At 46.4% G+C, this 22,805-nt stretch overlaps 1 protein-coding gene across 1 annotated transcript in view; it reads right to left on the bottom strand.

Annotated features, from left to right (window-relative positions):
- RAB11FIP4 (RAB11 family interacting protein 4) overlaps positions 1-22,805 on the bottom strand; it is a 102,876-nt gene that overhangs the window by 62,295 nt on the left and 17,776 nt on the right. The window contains exons 2-3 of the mRNA XM_036222734.1: positions 12,477-12,564; positions 10,909-10,997 (exon numbers count right to left, since the gene is read on the bottom strand). Coding sequence (XP_036078627.1) covers positions 10,909-10,997; positions 12,477-12,564 — 177 coding nt within the window. The remainder of the gene's footprint in view (positions 1-10,908; positions 10,998-12,476; positions 12,565-22,805) is intronic.

Below are 22,805 nucleotides of genomic sequence, written 5' to 3'. Positions count from 1 at the left end.
GGCCAGTCAGGCATGCCTATATGTGCCTACTCCCGAAATCAAAGTTCGGAAACCCCTCAGCCTCGGGTTTGGTTGGCAACATCTCGCAGTTCCCAGCCAGGTCAGCTGTCCCACAGGGCACTGGAGGGGCCAGCCGGGCCTGATGTCGGCAGACACAACATCCCCAAAGAGTCTGCCTTAATGAAAGGAGCACGGAGGGAAAACAGAGCGGTGACAGAAATAAGTAGCTGAGCACAGTTCCTGGCAGAGAATCTGTCTTGTCTGTCACAGTAGCAGACATGTGGAAACAGAAATCTAGCAGGCCTCGCCACATGCGGAGGTGACAGCCACTGTTAGAAACAACACTTGCTGGTGAAGGGCGGGAGGAGGGAGAGAGGAAGCAGTGGAGGGACCCTCAGGCTCTTTCCACATCTTCCTATGGCATTTAAGGAGAAGCATGGGGGCAGGACGCACAAGTCACCGAAAGCTGTGCTAGTGTGGTCCCTAACCAGCAGGGCCACCACTACCTGGGAGCCTGTAGGAAATGCAGAATCAGGCCAACCCTGGACCTACTGAGTTAGAGTCTGCATCTTGGTAAGCCCCCAAGTGATTTAAACACACATTAAAGTTTGAGAGCCCTGTGTAGAGTCAGAGAGAGCACCCAGTCACCTCCCTTCCAGCTCCTAAGTCCCTGGAAGCACAGAGGTAGAGCGTGATTTGCACAGCGTTTCGGGGCAGGGGTTCCCCCAACTGCTCTAGAGAAAACTCGCCCATCCTCCCTGGCAGAGTTGGCCTTCCACAGCTGAGATTTGTCTATCTGCTCACACAACTATGTATTGATGGCATCTCTGTGCCAGGCACTGTGCCGGGTACAGAGGGTACCGCAGTGAAAGAGGCAGGCAAAGTCCTCGACCCACGGAGCTTATAGTCCAATTTGGGAGGGGGGACAGGCAGCACACCAAGGTGATTAAGACTATGTATGCTTTGAAGGAAATGAGCAGGGTGTTATGACTGACAGGGACTAGGTGAGGAGGGGGCTCCTTGAGATGAGTGGCCAGGGAAGGTTTCTCTGAAGAGGTGACATTTGCGCTGAAACTTAAAGGATGAGAAGGTAGCTGTGCAAAGATCTGAGAGGATGCTGTGGCCACAGCCGTGGAGCAAGGACCCATGTCTCCCCACGTGGTTCCCAGGTGGCAAGGTTCACCATACACTACACAGACAGCCACACGGCCCACCGTGCATTCTCAGAGCCAGCAAGCACCGAGGCCTGATGCCTCCTCCCACTTCTGGGGACAGGTGCCAAGGAGTAGACACTCTGCCCCACATGGACAAGCCCTTCCATCCTGTGGTGCTCCCCCATCTCCTGCACGCCCCACTTGCCAGCTCCTTTGCAGCTAGGAAGACTGAGACTCGAGGAGCGGGCACCAAGGATAGGTACTTTAAATGCGTTTTGGAGAGGAAGAACAAACATAACAGAACTCCCCTTCTGCGCCCCTCCTTGCCACCTCTTTTTAATCTGGATTTAAATTGTACTACCCCAAAGGGCTAGACAATCGACACGGGCAAATCCAAATTGAGGGGCATCCTCTGGAGTAACTGGCTTGAATTAATAAAAAATGCCAAAAAAAAAAAAAAAGGGTTGAAAATCATTCTAGATGGTTGGAGACTAAAGAGACATGGCTACTAAATGTAATGTGTAATCCTGGATCAGATCCAAGATCATAAAGAAAAGCTATAAAAATTATAAAAATAATGGAAAACTTGCAAATGTACATGAGCTAATATGTTGAGGCAATGTTAAATTTCCCACAAATGATAACTGTATTGTGGGTATGGAGGTGGATATCCTTGCTCTTAGGAATGGCCGAGTATTTAAGAATAAAGTGTCATAATGTCAGCAACTAACTTTCAAATAGGCCCACAAAAAATGAGTGTGTATAGACACACACACACACACACACACATATGCAGAGAAAGCAAATTAACAACATGCTAACAATTGGTGAATCTAAGATGCTGGGTATATGGGTATTCAATTTTCTTTTACAACTTTCCAGAAAGTTGAAAAATTTCAAATTAAAATCAGAGGAAAAGTAAATTCGCTAGGTGTTTGTTAAGTCAACGTGATCTATTCTCCATTCTTGTACCTTCTGCAGCGGGAGCCTGAGCTCTCAGAAGGTTCTAAACTGGTGTGGGGTGGGGTGGGGGGCAGATGAGGAACTCCCTAATGAGATTTCTGTTCAGGCTCTGACACATGGAGCGCCCTCAGCCCTGCTGACCTGAGTCCCCGTGGGCCTTTGCAGGGCCTCTTTCTGGAAAAGCAAAGTCATGGCTCACTGGACTCTAGGAATGCTCCATCCTTATGCCTGGCACCCTGGCAGCCGGGTTCTATGGAAATGACACCCCAGAAGATGTCTCTGGGGCCACATGAAAAGGGTGAAAACCTTTGTTGAGCACACATGCTGTGCCAGACATTGGCCATCTTCAAGGTGTAAGCCTCTTCCCCCACCCCAGCCTCTATAGTCTATCCTTAGGAAAAGAAATGTTGAGGTGAACTGGCTAGAATCCAGGACGTCATGGCTTCATAGAATTACCTGAGGAGCTTTAAAAAATGCCAATGTCTGGGTCTCGCCTCTAGAGGTTCTGGGTTAATTGGTCTGAGGAATAGCCCGGGCATCCAGAATCCCAAAAGCTCCCAGCTTATTCTAATCTGCATCAAAGTTTGAGAACTCTTGGTTTAGACACTTGGTTTTCAAACTTGGGTGTGTATTAGAATTACCTGGGGAGCTTTTCAAAATAGATGAGTAGACCCCTTGCCAGACAAATTTAGAATCTCTGGGAGGGACCCAGGCATCAGTATTTTTTAAAGCACCCTACATGATTTCAATGGGTAGCCAAAGGCAAGAACCACTAGTTTAGACTGTGCGGTTTCTGAGAACTAACATCTGTCCTGATATGGTTGTCTGTCTGTATGTGTGTGTGTTTTCCCACTGTTACCTGTGTCAAAATTTACTTAACTCATTACTGAGGGAACTGGCAGGTTGGGATAGCTGCTTCAAAGAAGAATGGGAGAGACCGAAGTATGTAAAGTCAATGAAAGAAAGGATGCTGAAACAACACTGCAAAGTTAAATACAAAGTTGGTTAACATCCTACAGATTAATTAAACCAAACTTTCCCCTTCTACTCGGCTTTTTAAAAAAACCGGATATAAGTGGCCACTTACTAAAGTGTACTCAAGCTCTAACTTAGTGAGTCTAAGTTCTAAAGCTATGTGTGAACTTGAGCATTAGGGTCCAGTTAGGCAGGGAGTGGAGTGCAAGACTGTCCTGGGAAGCTGGTGCTCATGGTGGGCTCAGCCCAGCCTTCTTACTGTAGGAGTGGTTAGGAGCAGGAGGCGAAGGACAGACGGTCCAGGGCAGACCAGAGTTAGGTAACAAACAAAAGAGCTTCAACATCTGCTTCATTTCTGCCCCAGCCACTCTTGCTTTAATCAGAATTCAGTTACCTCCCACAGATATGACTCAAGGGGGGGAGGGGAAGGTAGATTGGGGGTGGAGGGGTTAATTTAAATCATTTTTTCAATTAAAAAATAAAGTTAAAAAAAAAAGAGATACGACTCGAGGATCTTTTTATTCTTGCAGGCACTACAAGAGTTTATGAGGCTTGAGATAAATATATTATCCTTTCTTTTTTGGAGAAGGGAGGTGTTGAAACAGAAAAAATACTGGGCCCATATGTAAGCAGAACAGATCAAATAAGGCCCCTCTCTGAGCAATGAAACACCCTCATTACACCCGTCAAGCCTGGTGCCGCCACCCACACCTCCACCAGCACAGCTGAATCAAAGCAATGTTTGTCAGAAAAAAGTATTTTTAGAATTTAAAAATGCCGTTGTCACAAATGGTTTTAGAAATACTTGCTTCAGGATGGTTGAAGTTAACCAATGGTGAACTTGGACCTTAGGATTTAAAACTGCTGTTGTCACAAGTGGTTTTAGAAACACTTGCTTCAGAATGGATTAAATTAAGCAATGGTGGACTTGGACCTCCAGGTCATAAGTGCCCCCAGGCCAGTTCTAGAGAGAAGAACAATGTAGATTTTTAAAAAATGTTCTGGCAAGACTTCTGGCAAAGCTTCTTCCGAATATAAGCAGAACAGCCAGTTTGGGCTCAGGCTGAAGTCTGGGTTCCTAGCAAACCCCATTTATTTTGCCATCAGGGGACCACTTAAGCATAAAATCTTACAAAGAGCTTCTGGTTCTGTGAGGTAAGGTGGGCAAGAGGGAGGGTAAGACAAGCTGAGGAGAGAAAAAGAAAATTGGATCCCTACTTCGCTCTAGACATTGAAATTCATTCTGTGGATCAGAGCTTTAAACATAAAAACTGAATACATAAAATAAAAACAAAATCGAATAGTTTTACAGTCTTGAATGGAAAAGCCTTTCTAAGTATTACACCAAAGGCCGAAGCCATAATGGAAAAGATTTATGAGTTGGCTATAATTTTTTTTTAACTTGCTGTCATAAACAAGGTTAAAAAATAAATGACTAGCTGAAAAAATATTTGTAATGCATGTCAAAAATTTAATATTTCTAGTTCTTATAAATCAGTGAAAATGAACATCCGTGAAAATCAGAACGAAGAATGTGGGCAGGCAATTCATGAAGAAAGAACACCTAATGACCAATAAATGTAATTTAAGAAGTTCAGCCACATTATAATTCAAAACGGCAATTTTAATTTTAGCCTCTTAAATTAAAAAGGTTTAAGAAATCAGTAACACCCAATAGTGAAAGGGGAGTAGGGATCCTAATTGAGATAACTCTTCTGGAAAAGAATTTGGCAGATGTATTAGAAATGTTAAGATTTGTATTTTTTTTTTTTTTTTATAAAACATTTTCCACCTACCAGAATCCATCCCGAAGGTTGGCAAACTTTTTCTGTAAAGGGTAAACAGTAAATATATTAGGCTTTGAGGACCATAAATCGTTGTGGCAGCCACTCAGCTCTGCCATTGTAATGTGAAAGCAGCCACAGTCAAGGGGTGAGCAAATGAGTGTGGCTGTGTTCCAATAAAACCTTATTTATAAAAACAGGCTGCTAGATTTGGCCCATGGGAACTGTAATTTGCCAGCCTCTGACTTATTCTAAGGCAACGATTGCTGCTATGGGGAACAATCTCGCTACAAGAATGATGATCAATGTTGCTTTTGTTAATCATGAAATCAGGTTAAAGACTGTATATGCCCAACAATAACAAACTGGTAAGTAAATCTGGTTGCCTTCATGTGATGAAATATTATGTAGCCATTTGAATTCATGCAGAAAAATAATATGGCTACATTGTTATGTAGATTAAGTGGACTGGAAAATAGTACATAAATGAAATACTAGAACTAATAAGGAAGTTTAGTAAGGTTGTCATGACAATATCAGCACCAAAAATAAAAATCTGTTCTATACACTAGTTGTAACTAATTAGAAAATATCACGGCAAAAAGATCCTACACACAACAGCAACAGAAACTCTAAAAGGCAGTTACCCTATTGAGAAATGTGCAGAACCTGTTTGAGAAAAATCATAAGACTTTCCTGAAGAGCATAAGGAAGGCCAGAATAAATGGAGAGATATACCGTGTTCCTGGATGAGAGAACTCAATATTGCAAGAAGCCAATTCCCTTCAATTGATGGACAAATTTCAAAGAAAATCTCTAGCAGGATTTTCAATCAAATTTGAAAAAAAAAAAAAGTTATTCAGGAAAAGAAAACATGTAGGAATAATAAAAAGAAAATTTAAATATAAAATAATGAAGGAGGCTTTCTCTATCAGACATCAAACTATAATTGCAAGAGTAACTGAAACAGTGGTTTGGGCTTAGAATTAGGTAGAAAAATAGATCAACACAACACAATAGAGTCCAGAAAGAGACCCATGTTTGCAAGGAAACATGAGCATATGGTAAAGGAGTGAAATTTCACATGACTGGGGAAAGCGGTTACAGCAGAAACTTGAACAGGTGGCAACATGTGGAAAATAATAACGCCAGCTATTGTCCTCACCAAAACCAAAAACATGCTTGAGGTGAATCAAAGAGCTAAGCATAAACACTCTTTGTCTAAAAGCATTTGAAAACAATAGATAGAATATGTGTATAGCCTTGAAGCAAGGAAGGCACAAAATAACACAGAACAGGGAGATGGCCTAAAAAGATTGAGAATGATTACATTGGAATTTTAAAATTCTGTATAATAAAAGACACCAAAACCAAGATTAAAATACAAACAAAATGCATAAAGATCGACAGGCAGAATAGATATGTTTCTTATAAATCAATAAGGAGAAGACAAACAACTCATAAAAGAACTGCAAAGGGCCAGTGAAGGTAGGAAACATCTACTTCACTAGTAAATAGCAACACATACGAAAGTGAGAATGAGTTTCCCACCATCAGATTCACCAGATTGGAAAAGGGAGGGGTGAGGAGTGGAAGGGAGACCTGTCGGCAGATGGAGAACTTCCAGGGCTGGTGAAGGGGTGAGGAAATGGGCATTCTTATACACTATTGAATGACACAGTATGAGGAAAATTTTGGCCCCATCTATTAAAATGATATTTAAAAAACACAAAATCTGCATACCTTTCAATACAAGTCCATGTCTGGATTTCTCCTCCTAGAAATACTCAGCGAAATGCCCTGTGGAGCACGGATAAGGAGGCTGGCTCACTGTGGGTGCTGTGCTGGGTACGAAAAGGCAGGCTCGGCTTGAGACCTGCCACTACTGATGTCACTGTGCAGGGAACGTGGGGCCATCCTGGGGGGTGAGGTTAAGGCAGTGATAGAGGGCACAGGGCCCCACGGAAGCTCAGTGCAGGTCTTCTTCCAGGGTTGAGGGCAGGCTGAGGCAGCAGGAACCGGGGAGGCTTCCTGGAGGGGGAGGTGCCTACGGAAGTCTTAAATGATGAGCAGAAGTTCGCCCAGGGACAGTGGATAGAGGACATCCCAGGAAAATGGCAACTTGTGCCGAGTCTCAGAGGAGCAGATGGGTGTCCCCAGTTCCAGGGTGTGAAGTGTGCTATGGTGAGAGACGAGGCTAGATAAGCAGGTAGGAGATGATGAAAGATTTTACCCCGTTGGTGATGAGGGGCCACAGAACGGGTGGGGAGGTTGACACAATCAGGGTCGCTCCTTTGGAAGATCCTGAAGATGGAATGAGGGTCTGGAGAGAGAAATGCTTGGGACCACAAAGAGAGCCAGGAGGTGGCAGTGTGAGAGGACCAGGGGTGAGGAGTGACCAGGGGGCTAGAGGCCAGCTGGATGTTGAAGCGTCAAGGATGACTTCCTAGCTTGGGGACTGGATGGATGGTAACGCCATTTGCTGAGATGGCTATTACACAAGAGAAGCAGGTGGCCCGATGTCCTATTTGTCTTATGGGGTTCCCTATGAATCAGCCCATGTGGAAGAATTACCAAGAGCCCAGGATCTTACAGAGCTTGTGGGGTTAGGTTTTTCCATCTCACTGTCCCCTAGCCTTTAAAATCTGCCCACACCCCCACAGAGACCCTTACACCATATAGGTTGAGGGCTGTGAAAAAAAGAGAGGACGGTGGGCAGGCCCTGAGCAGGCCGGCCTCAGGAGGGACCCCCAGGGAACTTCCTGAGACCGCAGGCTCGGACACCCATCTGTGGACACTGGAGACACCGGCATTCCCTCAGACGCCCTGCGTCAGGAAACCTGCCCAGCAGTTGGGTTTCCTAAGCCCTGAACGAGGCTTGTTGTGCCAGGGTGCCACAGGCTCTGAGGACACAGGCAGGGTGACATCTAGTAAGTTCGAGAACCAGCGTGTCACAGGTGCCACCAGCCCCAGATGGACTGTCATTGGCCCGCAAGTCTGGACAGCAGGCCGAGAGCCTCTGTCAGCCCAGGGCGGGTTCATGGGGCCTGAGAGAGGGGCGAGCAGGGCGAGGTGCTTTAGGATGCCAGGTTTGCAACTGTTTACCACCAGCCGCCGCTAAAGCATTTCACTATTTTAACTGTGACCCTCGTCAAGTGGGCGTGCTGGTGCCTTTCCATCAGGTGTCGTCCCAGCACAGTCCCCAAGCCTCTCCGCTCTTTTCATCCCCTCGCGGCACCTGAGTGGTGATCCGAACTCTCACCAGTCTTAAGCTGACCCCTAGGGGACAGCTGGGACACAGCAGGGCACTGAAGGCCTGGCCCAGAGGATTAGAACCGGTCCCAGGCTGGCCCCCTCGACTTCCCCCACCTGAGGGGCTGTGGTCTTGCCCTTCCTGGTCTTTAGCCAAATGGAACACAGAGCCTGAGGCAGGAAGGAGATTCATTCATATCACAGGGCCTGAGGCCTCTAGGCCTTTAAGACCCATCAGCACAGGAGCTCAAGTGTCCAGGAGGCGGGCCTCCAAACTGTCCCCCTTCACCTCCCTCCCAGCACACGGGGCCCATCATGAGAAATAGAGCCTAGATCAGCCAAGCTGCACTACCAGGCACTCACGAACGGGCTCCGCACTGTGTCTGGCAATCAATCATTATCTTGCTGGGCTCTGGCCACCTGTGAGGGCCAGACCTGCGTGGAGGGCAGGAAAGAGTTCACCCAGGAGGGCTTACACCACAGGAAACAAAAACCTGTATGTGTGCAAGTCCCGCGAGAGAGGAAATGAGGGGAGTCCTGGGGTTGCTGCGATTCGACTGACATGATCTTTGCTTTACTATAACCTCCAGATTTTGTGTGTGGAAAAACGCTGTCACTTTAAAAACAGGCCAACTCTTCTGTGCCTATTTCTCACCTCTTCCCCACAAGCCATCTTCTCTAGAAGTGTGGATGGCTCGAGTGAGGGCCCCAAAAGCAACCCATGGCTGCAGAGACACGACCTGGGCACTGTGGGCATGGAACCCCATCATAAGTCAAGGAGCATTTGCAACTTCAGCACCACTTTCTAATACTAATCTTCAAGACACAGCATAAGGAGGCAGGGAATTCTCATGTACCAGCGGTCTGTTTTCTCACATCTTAAAGCATGTTTCTCTGTAGGGTAAAAACAGTACAAAAGTTCTATACAAAACTGTACAAAGTTCTATACAAAACAAACCATCAGGTGATGGTAAGAGTAAAAGCAGAGCCATGGTGACTGTGGTCCTTGACCCACTTCCTGGCACTGAGTTTCGGAAGCCCTTGGAACTTCCCCAGTGAGAGGAGTGCTTTTGCTTGTTCACAAGGAGCCCCTACCAAACACTCCTGAGCTCACACTATTAAGGTGACTCAAGGTGGGGCCTCTAGAGAGCCTCAGGGTAGGCTGGTCACCAGAAAGATCCAACTCATGATTAGGAGGTAAGAACTCTCAGCCCCACCCACCCTCCCACCTCTGGGAGGTGAGGGAGCCTGGAGACTGGGTTATAAAAACTCCCCACAAGAGATCCGGGAGGAAAGTCGGGCTGGTGAGCACACTGCTGTGCTGGGAAGGCAGTGTGTCTGGAGAAGGCGTGAAATCTCTATCGACCCCACCTCCAAACCTGGCCCTGTGCATCCTTCTGATTTGGCTGCTCCTGAATTCTGTTCTTTATAACAAACCGATAATCATAATGAGGAAGAGTGAAGAAAACAGATTAGAGTCGCTGCAGTGAAGCTGCTAAATTAATAAAATCAAGTAGATCAAAGAATGAGGAAACAACTCTATTTTTGTTTTCACTAGCTTGGGAACTTAAACTTGTGAACTTTCTAGTTCTGCATCAATGCCTAGAAATATATCAAACCTTCAGATAAGCCTCTGGTTACCCCCTAAAAAGGCAAGGAAAGAATGTTTACCCACCCAGACCACCTGATATCCATTATTCATATTACTGGTCATCTAGAGCAGTGGTCCCCAACCTTTTCAGCACCAGGGGACCGGCGCTCCTATGAGAATCTAATGCCCAGTGATCTGAGGTGGAGCTGAGGCGGTGATGCTAGCGCTGGGGAGCGGCTGCAAATACAGATGAAGCTTCGCTTGCTCACCTCCTGCTGTGTGGCCCAGTTCCTAACAGGCCATGGACCAGTACCAGTCCACAGCTCGAGGGTTGGGGACCCCTGAGGATTACCATCTTGGACTCAGTCAGAGGCTAAAAATGCAGGACTGATTCTTAAGAATGTAATTTGTACTGTAAGAACTCAGCTTTTCTTTCTTTGGAACATTTCTAGGTATTGCCTCGTTGTGTTTCCAGTGTGCAAACCACGAGATCCTTGAAGAAATCTTTATTATTTGTTTCTAGCTAAAACTTCCAGACTCTTTTTGAGTTCACTTGTGAGTAAACACAGTGTTTTCCTAAGTTCTGAGTTGTCCCAGTGAATTACAGAACCCGAGGAGGGTCATGGGAACTCCCGCCTTTGTAGTCAGCTAGCAGAGATACAGGTAGCTTGAGCGCCCTGTTTGTGGTTGCCCCCAAGACAGGCAGTCTTGTGGGACTGAGTCCTTGACCCTGGGTCTGTACTAACTCTGGGTGGTTAGTGTCAGAATTGAATTGAATTGGGGAACTGGTGGCTGTTGTTTGGGGGGAGGGGAACAAAACAAACAAACAAAAAAACTACTACACAGGGACCTGTCAGCTCAGCGGGTTATAGCACAGGAGGAAAGAAAAATATTGTCGCCCTGCCTGCCTGTCATTTTCCTTCTCTAGGTTTGGTTTCTCCTTGGTACCACAGAGACAGGACACCCAGCCCCTACACTCTCTGTCATGGCTTCCCAAGGGACTTCACTGCTCTGGTTCCAAAGTCTATTTCCTGACTTTAAAGCCAAAGGGTTCTCAGAGGAGGCTCGGAAGCCTCCAGACACCAAAAATGTGAAGCCAAGGCAAAAAGACTGAGAAGGGCTAGGTAGGCCGCAGGAGGTGCCCCGGTTCCTCCTGAGAGAGGAGGGGCCTGAGGCCGCCCCCTCTTACCTGCTCCACACAGTCTGGGATCTCCGGTGCGCAGGGCAGTGTCCCTACACTCTCCACGGACAGCACGTCCTTCAGCAGCTCCTCACACCCTGTGGATGAACAGACAGACAGTGGAGGGTCAGAGCCTCGGCCGTCACAGCAGCTTTGCTTCTGATTGACAGGACTTGGGAGGGAAGGGACATGGGGAGGCAGGTTGCCCACGTTTCCGGGGGGACTAGCTGATCATTCAGAGGCAGAGACGGAACACCCAGGCTGTGGAGGAGCCGGCTCTGTGGAGGGAGCTGAGACTGGTACTTGCTCTCTAGATGTTCTTCCACTGGGACAAACCCCAACAAGAAACACACAGAAAAGAGACTCACGAATGAGGAGGGCAGGCTGGGGGCAAAGGGAATCAAGCAGGCCTTCCTGGAGGAAGGGATATGAGACAATACTTCCTGCTCAAAGTGACTCCAAATGCACACATTACCCTGAGGCCGAGGCCCTCTGTAACCCTGCAAACTCCAGAACATCTGGGATAGGGTCACCCTCAGGGTGGCTCTACCTCCTTCTGACTCCATTATACAGGTGGCCTCCCTCCTCCATCCCTGAGCAAATACCCCCAAATCATATCGGACAAAGGAAGTCAAACCTGCAAAGCTCGTGCAGTTAGTGGTGGCCCCATAGAGTCAACTCCATTCACAAACATTCATTGGGGGCCTGCTGTGTGAGTCCCCCAACCTCTCAGCTCACTTGGCGTTTTGCTCTTCACCTCTATGGCAGTGATTCCTATTTCCTTCCTGCCCTCCCAGAACTTGGGGTGCTTCACAGAGAAGGATCCATCCTGCTCTGAGCCACACTGACAGGGAAATGCGGCTTCTTTCATGCACAACAGGAAGGCCTCAGGACTCCTAGTGCACCCTTCACAGCCAGGGGAGCAGCCTTAGGAAGCCCACCTGCTGGCAGCCTGAGCTACTTTCTCCAGACAGTTTGGTAGTGAGAGTGGCCATAATCCGAGACCATATTCTTGGCGTCTCTCACGGGAGGCCTTTGAATTGGGGGCAGGAGGGAAGAAAAAGGGATTTTATACCGCCCCCTTAGAGGGAAGGGGCAGAGAGGAAATGAAGAAACCGGAGAAGTTTAGAGGAGGAGAGGGGTAGGAAACAAGTGAAGGAAACTTAGAAGGAAGTCAGAGGGACAGAGTGACCAGCTCTGTCCAGGTTTTAAAACTGCAAGTCCCATGTCCTGGAAAACTCCTCAAGAGCTGGTCTTCTAGAAAAAGATGACCTCCTTAGGAGGAGGAGGGAGAGAGAAAAAAAAGGAAAGCAAAGAGGGGCACAGGCAATGGGAAGGGCAGAGGTGCCTGACTCTGGTGGGGGCCTCCATGCAGAGGCTCAACTGCCCACAGTCCCTTCACGGCTGTGAGCCCAAGATTCTTCCCCTCAGGCTCCATGTGGAGCCGCATCCGGAAACATCATGAGCTCCTGGGACCCCCACAGGAAGGACTCGGAGCTGAAACCCAAGGCATGTCAGCCTCCCCAGCTGGACAGGATCCTGAGAGCCCCTGGACCCGTTCCTCCAGAGCACCTTACCCTTCATGGCGAACACCCCCCGGCAAAAGTCCTTAAAGTTGATTCTCCCCAGGTCATTGGGATCCAAATATTTCACAAGTTTTTCCACCTGTGGGAAGAAAGATGTGACAGGTATAAGCTCCCCAGAAATGCCTCAGAGGGTTCATGGAACTGGGGTGAGGCGGGTAGCCTGGCCAGGAGGCTGGGACAGAGGGAGGGCTCGTCAGCTGAGCTAAGGAGCCTCCCGTGGTCCCTTCCTAGCCCTCTCCCCTCCACACCAACCTGGGGTCAGTGCCAGCCCCAGATGGGAGGGCGGGGGTGCACTTTATCCTCTTGAGGTTGTCTGACAGTGAGGAAAAGCAACACCAAGACTGCAGTGCTCAGAACACAATCTGGGTCAACCTCCCTCTCCACGTCCTTCCTACAAAGACTGGCCCACAGAAAGCAAATGCTCTGACTTTTTAACTTAACGTTAAAATAATATAAACTTACTGCAGAAACTCTAGAAAAGAGAATAAATTAATGACTTCTTCTTCTTATTATTATTATTATTTTTGTATTTTGTAGTTCTGAGAACATTTGGTCAAATTCCCCTTTGTCTACAAGGAGGAAACAATTATGTCAGCATCATCTAATCTGTATCAGAATACTGTATCCCAAAGCTACTTTCCTTTCCACATCCCCCCTGGAATCCCACCTGGGCACAGCGAACATCTTCTCCCGCCCTGACGATGCGTATCTTCTAATTCATCTACTTTCTTCCACTCTCAGCCCCCTCCAATTCGCTCTCCACTTCAACTGGATCATGTCACCTGCTCCCCTGCTTAAAATCTTCCAGTGCCTGTCCACTACACTTAGGATAAAATCCGGCTCTGTACCAAGGGCGACAAGGCCCTGTCTGATCTGGCCTCTCCAGCCCCATCTCCTTCCACCCTTTCTGCCACTCCCTGAGTTCCAGCCACACTGGTCTTCGGTCAGCTCCTTAAGCAAACCAAGCTCTTTTCTGCTTCAGGGCCTTTGCACATGCTATTCTCGATATCTCAAATGCATATCCTCCTCATTCGTCATGCGACAACATCTATTCATCCTTCGGATCTCCATTTGGCCTCTATTAAATGTGTCTCCAGACAATTATGTCCTGACCACTCCCATCTAATTAGGACCCATCCTGCTAATACCCTGTTTCGCAGCACCCTATACTTTCCCTTCAGATCATTTATTGCGATGTGTAATTACACGTTTGTGTGATAATTTTATTAATTTGTATCTTCCCCTCTAGAAAATAAGCTCCTTGAGGGCAAAGATCATGTCTGTTTTAATCACCACTGTGTACCTAGTAATTTATATCTTGTCTGGTAGGTACACAGTAGAAGCGTCATAAATATTTGTTCAGTAAATGAGTATAAATGGTTCTCCAAAACATCTAAGTTTTTAAGGCTTTTGATTATAACAGTTGCCAAATTGTTCTATGTAATGAGGTGGTGATTAATTCTTTAATCAGAGCAACTGACTTCAAACTTCCGAGCTCTGGGTATTTTTTCCCAGTTTTTGACAACGGTCAACTTTGTCAGAACTATCTTTTTAATTAATTGGAACCGATTTTTTCTCCTACATTTTCCAGCACCTGAAATTCAACTTCTTGACATCTCTTCCAGAAGCCTGCTTCTAAATCAACCTGTAACTTCACGGCAACCCCTCCACAGCACACATGCGAGCATTCATTCACGCATTTATGCATTCACACATTCACTCGTTCACTCAACAAGCACCTCCTTCATGCTGGGCACTCTGCTGGGGGCTGAAGCCTAACCACACACATGGTCACATAGACAAACACGTAAACAGCCACACCTACATACATGCACACACACTAATCCTCAGGCACTTCCCCTCCACCAGGCAGTCGCCATCATCAGTACTTAAAGTACAGCGGAGTAAGGATGAGCTCTCTCCCAGCGTCCTTTTGGGCTGGGTCACGGGTGATAGAGATAAAAGCATTTTGGAGACTGTAGAGCACAGCATGTAAGAAGGGGGTTCCTGTCACTATTCTTGTTAATACTGTCATGGCAGACACCCTCCGGCCCACATGCCACCCTCCAGCCTGCTCTGAAGCCCAAGAGATGCTGGAGGATCCATCTATAAGGACCAGGTTTCCTGCATGCCCATGGGACACTTCCAGTGTGGCAGTGGCAGCAGGGGTCTGAAGTCCTGGTCATTGCCAGTGGCCAGTATGGAGATGTATCTAGTGGGCTTTGGAAGATGAGCAGTGAGCAAAGACAGACCTCACACAAGCATCTCTCCTCCCTCCCTGAGCTGGTTACCCTGTTCATCCACTCGGGTGTGAGTCCAGGGTTGAGGGGGGACCCCTGAAACCTAGTACCTAGTGGGTTCTGGGGAAAAGCCTGAGGAATCCCAGTGAAGGAAGAAGATGACTTTCTGCCAGCTCCTGCCTCAGCCAGAATATCCTCAGCATTGCAGCTGCCCTCCCCCTCCCCCTCATCCAAGGCAGCCTCTGGCACTGCCAGGCAATGATGTGGCTTCTGAGAATAGCAACACCCAGGTGCCACCTGCAGCACTTTACCCAGCTGCACCCCGCCTCCTCTCCTTCTGTCCTCTCATCACTGGCATCATAGGGAGTCTATGTATGTAGGGATGGGCTGGGGTATCCTGTACCCCTCAGCCTCCTGGCACTCACCCCTACAATCCTCTCCAAGGTCAGGGGCTATGCCTTTATTACCTCTGATGCAAGTCAAAGGTGGAGCCACTGAGTGTTGAATGGCCAATGAGGAGCCCTGACCTCGTTTCCACCTAAGAGGCAGCAGCCTGTGGATTTGGTCTGTAATTCATGGGGCCCATGACCCACTGGGGCTGGGAGACACCAGTGGGGCCTGTCTATCCCCCCAGCCAGGTTGAGGTGCAGAGGACCTTGATGATGGCAGATTGATGGGGTTCTGAAGGCCACTGCAAAGTCCCTGGAACGCCCTGAGCTGTGGCATAGGAGACTCTCACAGGGCTCTCTAAAGAGCAGAGCTCCCAGAAAGCAGTGGGTATGAAAGTGCCATGTCAACTGCTGAAGAAGAAAACAGGCAGCATCATTATAAAATTACTGTCACAATAAATACCAATTATATTGACAAGTACCATATTTATAGGCTCAATGGTTTTTAAAAATAAACAATACCATAGTTTATCTAGGGAAGTATTAAAATCTTTGCTGGGTTCACTGAGGGCTTGCCGTAGCTACAGCATGGTGCTCGACTCTGGCCATAGTTAGTCCTACCTAATCCTCACAACAGCCTTAATAGCAGTGACTATGAGTCTCCCATTTTACAGCTGAGGAGACAGAGGCTCAGAGACGTTAGACCTTTAGAGAGTCACTGTAGTGGTAACTCTGCCTTGCTCCCTGCACTCTGGTGCCTGCCTGCAGAGGCAGGCTCTTAATGGGTTGTCTACACCACGGTGTAGTTTCAATCCCCTGTACTCTGTGTATCAAAGGACTTTTACCTCCTATGGCTGGAACCCCTGACCCTGATCACCAACAGCCTCAACCTTCCTGGACCCAACCTTTTGCTGCCCAGACCTTCATTTTATAGACAAGGAGGCCAAGTCTCAGAGAGGGGTGGGCTTGCTCAAGGTCACACAGCAAGTTCAGCAAATAACCACCTCCATGTGGTCTTCATGGTCAACCGGGGCCACAGGCGCTGGAGGCCCGCCCGGCAGTTTACGCACCACGCATGGCTGGGCCACCCCGGGAGCTGCGCTCGCCTCCTCGGCCAGGAGTGATGGGCGCGCCGGGCCTGGCAGGGGCTGCATGAGCAGCTGTTGTTGCTGAGACACACAGCTGGGCCATGGAGCTGGCTGCCAGGGAAACTGGTTATTTCACTGGCAGTAAAATATTGATCTTGCCTTTTTTGGGGGCCATTCAATTAGCAGGCTTCCCCTTCTATTTCTGTGGCCTTTCTCTTCAGGCTATTTTTCTCTCCCATTCATTCCCCTGGGTCACATCTCTTCTTGCTCAGGCCAGACAATGTTCGGAGCTTTAAGCCACCACTCTCTGCTTGATCACCAGCCAGATCCTCCCTGAGCCTGTGCCTAGCCAGCCACCCACACCTCCCTAATTTTGAGATCTGCAAGCCAGATGGACTCACACAAGCCATTTGCCTCTGAGGTCTCAGATGCCTTATCTGAACGAGGGAGATAAGCTGGTTTAGTCTGAAGGTGAAGTACCTAATAAATGTTAGCCATTAGATTATTACTCAAGCAAATGCTTTGTAGCTCTTCCTTTGCCTGATCTAAGCACTCTATACACATGGATTCATTGAACCCTCACAATCACCTCAGAAGGAGATACAATTTTCATTCCCGTTGTACAGGTAAGGAAACTGAGGCACAGGAAGGCTAAGTCATTCAGGGTTAAAGTCCCACAGCTAGTAAGAGACAGAGTTGGGATTTGAACATAGGCAGCCTGGTTCCAGAGTTCGTGCTCTTTACCAATAATAATAATTATTATTATTATGTCTATTAATGTAATTATAATCACTGTTAGTATCATCATAAGTATATAGAGGCTTACTCTGACCAGAGAAAGAATAAATTTGTATTCTGCTCTCCTTTCGCCTAGAAAAGCTGGCATGGGTATGAAGAACCTGTGGTTAAGAATGTGAATGAATCAAGTCTTCAATGTTGTCAACAGGTTCTGAGACTTTAAGTGAAAAGATGTAGAATGAAACCAATTTTACCATAGGCTAATTGAAATAAACAGAGTTAATATCATCAGCACATCTCGTCAACATTATAACAAAATGTCATCAAATGAAGCTACATTATTAGGCCTGCTGTATTCAAAGGAAAAAGTACAATTTCAAATGAGTTGTTAAAGCAGAGGTCTCCAACTAGCATTCCAGATGCAGCTTGTAGACAGATCTACAAATTTTTAAATTAGATGCCAAGATCAAAAACCAAGGAAGTCTTCTGGGTCAGGTTAAGATGGAATCAGTATACTACATTTATCTCTTCCACTGATTATAAAGAAAAACTCTGGACAGAACACATACAGTAACAATCTTAGGACTCTGAAAAGTAAACAGTAGCAGAAAAATTGGGAAGAAAATCAAAACTCAAAGTTAAAAAAAAAACAGAACAAATAAAAATCTTGACGTAAGATGAATATGGTGGTGGTAAGACTCTTGATTTATTTTTTCCTCACATATTTTCCAACTGTGACTCAGGTAGCCCAAATCCCAGAGCTACAGAGCAGGTGTAAACAGAAAAAACTCCAAAAGAAACTCCCTATTTTTAATGAGAGGCCAGGGGAGGGAACCTTTTTAGGACGGAGAGACCAGAAGAAATGCTGTTTTGTTTTAATTCCTCTCCCAGCCCTACATCAAAGCAAGCAAGCCCCAGCTCCAAAGCTGGGTAGTAGAAGCAGCAACAGCTGCCCAAACTGAGAGTTTGAGGTACCTAAAACTCTGAGAGAGGAAAAATCTTTCTCTGTGGAAAGAGAAACTAGGAAAAGTGTGGTCAAATTGTGGAGAGGGGGAGGAAGGGAAGGAATTCCTGTTATTCATCTGGCTCTTTTCCCTCTTACCATTTCATCCTGCAGATGAATCGGTTATAGGAAGCGTGAAACAGCATGGGGAGGCAAAACCCTCAGATTTCTAATTGAAGGACCAGGCAAAGGGGTCCCTGGGAGCTGCAGGAGAGCAGAAGGGGTGGGGAATTACAGAGAGGAGTGTGTGTGTTTGAAGTCCTGGGCCCACTCCTAAGCTGCACATGTGTGGAACTAACCCAAAACAGCATACCAAAGGCTTTGAGAACTCAACTACAGCATTGACAGTGAACAAACTGGCCCCTGGAGAGTGCACACTTGAGGTGGATCCAAATAGCACTTCAAAAGTTTTGGAAATTGAACTGACATTGGAACTACAGCTCAGAGGGCAGGCTGGGTGGGATCTGAGGCTTCAGCCTAACTGGGTTGATTTCCTGACTAATAAAACAAACAAAACATTGACATTCTTCAGAGGATTTTAACAGGTCCCAGAGTCTCAGAATATAATATCGAAATGTCCAGGACACAATCCAAAATTACTTGACATATAAAGAAACATAAAAAACTCAACAAGGGAAAGACAATAAATATCAACCCCAAGGTGACTCAGATGTTATCAATAGTAGACAAAGATTTTAAAGCAGTCATCATAATCTTCTCCATGAAGTTAGGGTGAACACTCTCAAAACAAATAGAAATATAAAAATTCTCAGTAAAAAAAAAAAAAAAAAAAGAACAAATTTAAATTTCAGAAGGAAAAAAATACAAAAAAGCTGAAATAAAATATTCATTGGATGGAGTCAATAACAGAATGGAAATGACAGAAAAAAACCAGTGAACTTTAAGACAAAACAATAGAAATGATCTAATCTGAACAAGGAAAATTACCAAGGATTAAGAGGAACATTACATAACAGGGTTAACTCACTAAGAAGCCATAACCATCCTAAATGTGCATGTACCTATCAGAGCTTCAAAACACAGAAAGTAAAAACTAATAGAGCTGACAGGAGAAACAGACAAATTGACTATTACAGTTGGAGACTTCAAAACCTCTCTCCAGCAATCAATAGAACTAGTTAGATGGATAATCAACAAGGATATAAAAGACCTGAACAACACCATTAAACCCTTAACCTAATTGACACTTGTAAAACTCTTATCCAATATTGGCAGAATACACACATTCTTTATATGTGCACATGGAATATTCACCAAGATAGATCATATTCTGAGGCCATTAAACAAAACATATTTAAAAGAGTTGAAATTATACAAACTATGTGCTCTGATCATGATACAATTAAACTAAAATCAGTAACAGAAAGACATCTAAAAAATTCCTAAATACTTGGAAATTAAACAACATATGTCTAAATAATCCATGGGTCAAGGAAATCTCAAAAATTTTTTGAAGTATTTAAAATAAAATGATAATAAAAATACAACATAAAAATCGAACCCAAAGTAAGAAGGAGAGAAATAATAAAGAGCAGAAATTTAAAAGCTGAAAACAGAAGAACAGTAGAGAAAAATCAATGAAACCAAAACCTGGTCCTTTGAAAAGATTAAACTGATGCATCTGTAGACAAACTACTAAAAGAAAAGAAAAAAGAAAAAAGGAGAGAATATGCAAATTATCAATATCAGAAATGTAAGCAGATATCATTATAGTCTTAGAGACTTTAAAAGGTTAATAAGTAGAGAGGATATTTAGGGCAGTAAAAATACTCTGTATGATATTATAATGATGGACATATGTCATACATTTGTGCAAATCCAGAAAATGTTCACTACCAAGAGTGAACCCTAAGGTAAACTGTGGACTTTGGGTGATTAAGATGTATCAGTGTAAGTCCATCCTTGGTTAAAAAAACAAACAAAGTACCATTCTGGCGAGTGACGTTGATAATGGGGGAGGCTATGCATTTGGGAAGAAGGGTAAATGAGAAATCTCTGCAGCTACCTCTCCATTTTGTTATAAACCTAAAACTGCCCTTAAAAAAAGGTACTTTTTAAAAGGTTAATAGGAAACACTATAAACACCTCTGTGTATGTAATTTCTACAACTTAGATGAAATGGACCAATTCTTTGAATGACACCACCAAAATTCACACAAGAAGAGGTCATCTAAATTATACCATAACTATTAAAGAAATCAAGTTCACAGTTTAAATCTTTCTAAAAAAGGAAACTTCAGGCCCAAACAGTTTCACGAACAGTTAAGAAAGATACACATAAATTCTTTACAATCTCTTCCACAGGGAGAACTTCTGAACTCATTTAATGAAATCAGCATTACCTTGATACTAAAACTAGACAAAAGCAGTATAAGAAAACTACCAATATCCCTCATGAGCATGACACGATGATCTTCAAAAAAATATTAGAATATATATGATTAATACAACACAGCCACAACCAAGTGGGATTTATCCACCAAGTCTGGTTCAACATTTGAAATCAATTGATGTGATCTAAAGATGACTAAAGATGAAAAACCATGATCATCCCAATGGGTGTAGACAAAGCAACTGATAAAACTCGACATTCATGCATGATAAAAACTGCAGCTAACTCGGAACAGAACTTCCTTATCTCAAAGAAATGAAAACTTATGTTGATGCAAAAAAAAAAAAAAAATACTATACACAAATGTCTGCAACAGCATCATTACATAATCGCCAAAACCTAGAAACATCGCAAATGTCCCCCAACAGGTGAATGGATAAGCAGGCTATTTTGTAATTAAAAGGAACAAACTAGTGATACCCAATGACATGGATGAATCTCAAACGCATTATGCTGATTGAAAGAAGCCAGTCTCAAGAGGTGACAATCCTGTGGAAAGGCTAAACTGTAATGACAGGGAACATAGCAGTAGTTACCAAGGGCAAGGAAGGGGGCAGAGTTCGTCTACAAAGGGGCAGCATGAGGGTGGGGGGTGGACTGCTCTGTACCTTGATGGTGGTGGTAGTTACAGGAATCTATGCAAATGTTAAAACTCATGGAATTGTATGTCCTGCACCAATAAATTTTATTATATGTAAAGGTAAAATGTTTTTAAACCAAAGTAACTACACACGAATGTGAAGATTTGGCAACGCTGGGCCCATATTCCCCCAGCTACAATGGGCCAAAGCTTGAGATAGGCTTGTGCTGTGCTCCTCCGAGTTTACCACCCTAGCCCCACCTTGGCTGCTTCCCTTCCTGGCTGGCCCTGTGGGCATCTGAACAGCAAGTCTGAGCACCTGAGGTTTTCTACACCTGCAAAAAGCGTGCCAGTCTCGGCAAAGTAAAAATTCCCAGCTTAAAAAAGCAGCTGCAAGGGAAGGCGGGCAGATCGAGAGGAGAGAGGAAAGGGCCTCTGAGGCAGAGGGAGCCTAAAGGACAGTGGCCAGTCCAGGTTCCTTGAGACTCCCTGCTGCAGGCCAGGAAGTGCTTTTAGGACTGCTTAGTCCTGGCGGGAGCTGCTCAGCCTGCACTGTTCCCTACTGCCCCAAGCCACCAATCAAAGTCATGGCTCACATGCGGAGCCTAGAAGTGCCTTCCAGGTGCTTCTGGGGAGAGGCCCCCTGGAGGGGGTATGGCCCAGCTGGAACTGAAACCCTGCTCAGGGCAGGCAGCCTGGAGGCCCTAACTGCGAGGAACTGGGCAGTCTTCTGTGGAAAGGGGATGGCGGGGAAGGGCTCACAGGCCACAAGAGGGAGCTGGGGAGGAAGGGAGAGGATCCCAGCTGAGGCAAGTGGTCTGGGGTGGCAGGAGGCAAGGTGGGAGGGCATGTAGGAAGGGGTGGTGTCATCAAGGTGTGAGGCCGAAGTGAGAGGACAGGATCCGAAGGAGAAGCGCTTGGGAGCCATGGCGAGGCAGCTGCACCCTTTCCTGAAGGTCTAGATGGCAGAACTGAAGGCAGTAACGGCAGCCTTCACAATCACCGTCAGTGCAGCTCACAGGCAGAGGGCACCTCCTAGGAATCAGGCCTCACTGTGAGCACTTGGCAAGTCTCACCCCTTCCAGGCCTGCCAATAGACCTGTGAGAGAGCTGGTCATTCCCACCTTACAGTGGAAAATCCAGAGGCCAGCGCCTGGCCCCCTCCCACAGCAGGTAAGGTTAGCATCCAAACTCCCCCCTGGTTCTGTGGGCCCCTGCTCCCGCCCGCCCCCCCCCCCCGCCCCAGGGGGCTCCAGCCCTCCCCTGGGGCCTCAGGGCAATGTGCTGGAAGCTGCTTGTTTATCCACTTTCCCAGGCAGCCCAGCTGCTTGAGGTCAGGACACACAATGGGGCCTGTATTCTGGAGTCCCCTCCCCCACCCCGGAACAAAGGGCACGGAAGTGGAGAGGGAGGTGGCCACTGGCCTCCCCATTAGTTTTGGGAAGGGAGAAGAGCAGAGCAGAGGGAACTCAGGCAAGAGCTTTGGCAAAACCAGCCGGAGACAAGGGTTCCAGAGTGGGGCCTGCCAGTTGCTGCACCCTGGGCTCAGGATAACCAGCCCACACTCCAGACGCCCGCTCTCCCCTCCTGTGAAGGGCTGAGTTGTGGAATCAGTCAGACTCGCCCTGAGTGGACCCCAGGTGGATGGGGAAGAGCATAGTGTTGTAGAAAGCACCCCAAGGAGTCACAAGAGAGGGGCTTAGGGTCAGCTTCATAATTTGTGGGGCCCAGTGAAAAATGGAAATGCTGGGACCTTGTTCAACATTTCAGGATGGGGACCGAAGAGCATGAAGCCCTGTGTGACTGCACACATTGAAGGCCAGTAAAGCCGACTGCCTGGGTTTCAGTATTACTTATGGTGTGACCTTG

This window comes from Rousettus aegyptiacus, unplaced genomic scaffold, assembly GCF_014176215.1.
Source record: "Rousettus aegyptiacus isolate mRouAeg1 unplaced genomic scaffold, mRouAeg1.p scaffold_m13_p_6, whole genome shotgun sequence".
NCBI classification, from domain to species: Eukaryota; Metazoa; Chordata; class Mammalia; order Chiroptera; family Pteropodidae; genus Rousettus; species Rousettus aegyptiacus.
Note: the sequence above shows the minus strand (reverse complement) of the source record. Positions and strands in the feature narration are given on the sequence as shown.